Here is a 1230-nt window from a genome sequence, read left to right on the forward strand (position 1 = left end):
TAACAGGAAGCATCTGGAGGAACAGAGGAAGTAGCGGTTCCTTTTTAGAATATGTCCTCGCTGGAGTTACTGGTCATCATAAGTATAAATATCACACCCACCTATTGTCAGGGGGAGATGGAGCCTGATGTTTCGCAGACCCCATTTTCACCACATATATGTGTTTTAATAAAATCATTTGTGTTGACCCACTATGGACTTTCAGTCGTATGTCTCATCCTCAAGATTCGAACCGCGACACATGAAACAGCAGGAAACTCAGTGAGAACACGACTTCAACCCCTCTCCACCCTCCAGCCTGATGGAGGTCCCAACAACAATCCACTGTGCTTTTCTTTAATACAATCTTAGCTTTGGACTTCTGGGATAAATACCTGTCTATAATGGCACACATATCTAGGCTGACATTTTCAAAAGTTCCAATGAGGCCCTGCTCCACCGCCTTGAGGTCCACCAGGTGATCATCTATGTGGATCATCTGCATGCAGCCCTGGAAGGAGCGCTGATGTGATCTGGGGTTAGTTTGCAGAAAATAACCTAGACAAAGACGGAGAGCAGCAAAGTCATTATTATCACCAGCAGAAGTATACTGGAATGAAGCTGGTGAGGACGGCACAGTTTAATCTCATTTAAGTAGGATTCAAAACATGGAATGTTTCAGGCACCAAAAATCGGGTCTTGAAGGTCGATGCGAGCTTCTGTGAAAATAAAGTCATTGTGCTTCAGGACAAAACAAACATCTACTTTCATTTTGTTTGATAATCAAGAAACTTGGACTCATTTTACCCACGCGGATGTAGCACGCAGTCATAGCCTGTTATTGCACGTTTTAAATTCACACTTGCATCAGTGCTGCTTTCTCACACTGTGTTTTTAGGAGAGAAGACAAAACTTGGACACACTTGATAAAACATCAAATTACTCTGGATCATGTTTACTCCCATTTTTCAGTAATCACCTTGTTGAGTCTGTGTTTCCACAGGCGCCGCTAGTTCAGAGACGTATTCCTCATGAAGAACACAAGACAAGACAGAACATCTTCAACCGCTAACGAGGGAAGCTTTGGTCAGAACCAGGCGGTGGAGCTTAGTGCTCATCAGCTGTCTGTAGCCCAAATCCTTCAAAGAGCAGCTTCCTCACAGCTGTTTATTCCCATGACAGCTACAGTTTACACAACACAAGCACCTCCCCATGTAAAAGCCCCCAATGGTTCTAAGACAAGGCACTGTG

The 1230-nt window shown here is 44.0% G+C and overlaps 1 protein-coding gene across 1 annotated transcript in view; it reads right to left on the reverse strand.

Annotated features, from left to right (window-relative positions):
* LOC102300388 (contactin-associated protein-like 2) overlaps nucleotides 1-1230 on the reverse strand; it is a 76053-nt gene that overhangs the window by 37129 nt on the left and 37694 nt on the right. The window contains exon 10 of the mRNA XM_042214552.1: nucleotides 375-537. Within this exon, the coding sequence (XP_042070486.1) occupies nucleotides 375-537 (163 nt within the window). The remainder of the gene's footprint in view (nucleotides 1-374; nucleotides 538-1230) is intronic.

Source organism: Haplochromis burtoni, unplaced genomic scaffold (assembly GCF_018398535.1).
Source record: "Haplochromis burtoni strain Fernald_Lab_line unplaced genomic scaffold, NCSU_Asbu1 Contig_586, whole genome shotgun sequence".
NCBI classification, from domain to species: Eukaryota; Metazoa; Chordata; class Actinopteri; order Cichliformes; family Cichlidae; genus Haplochromis; species Haplochromis burtoni.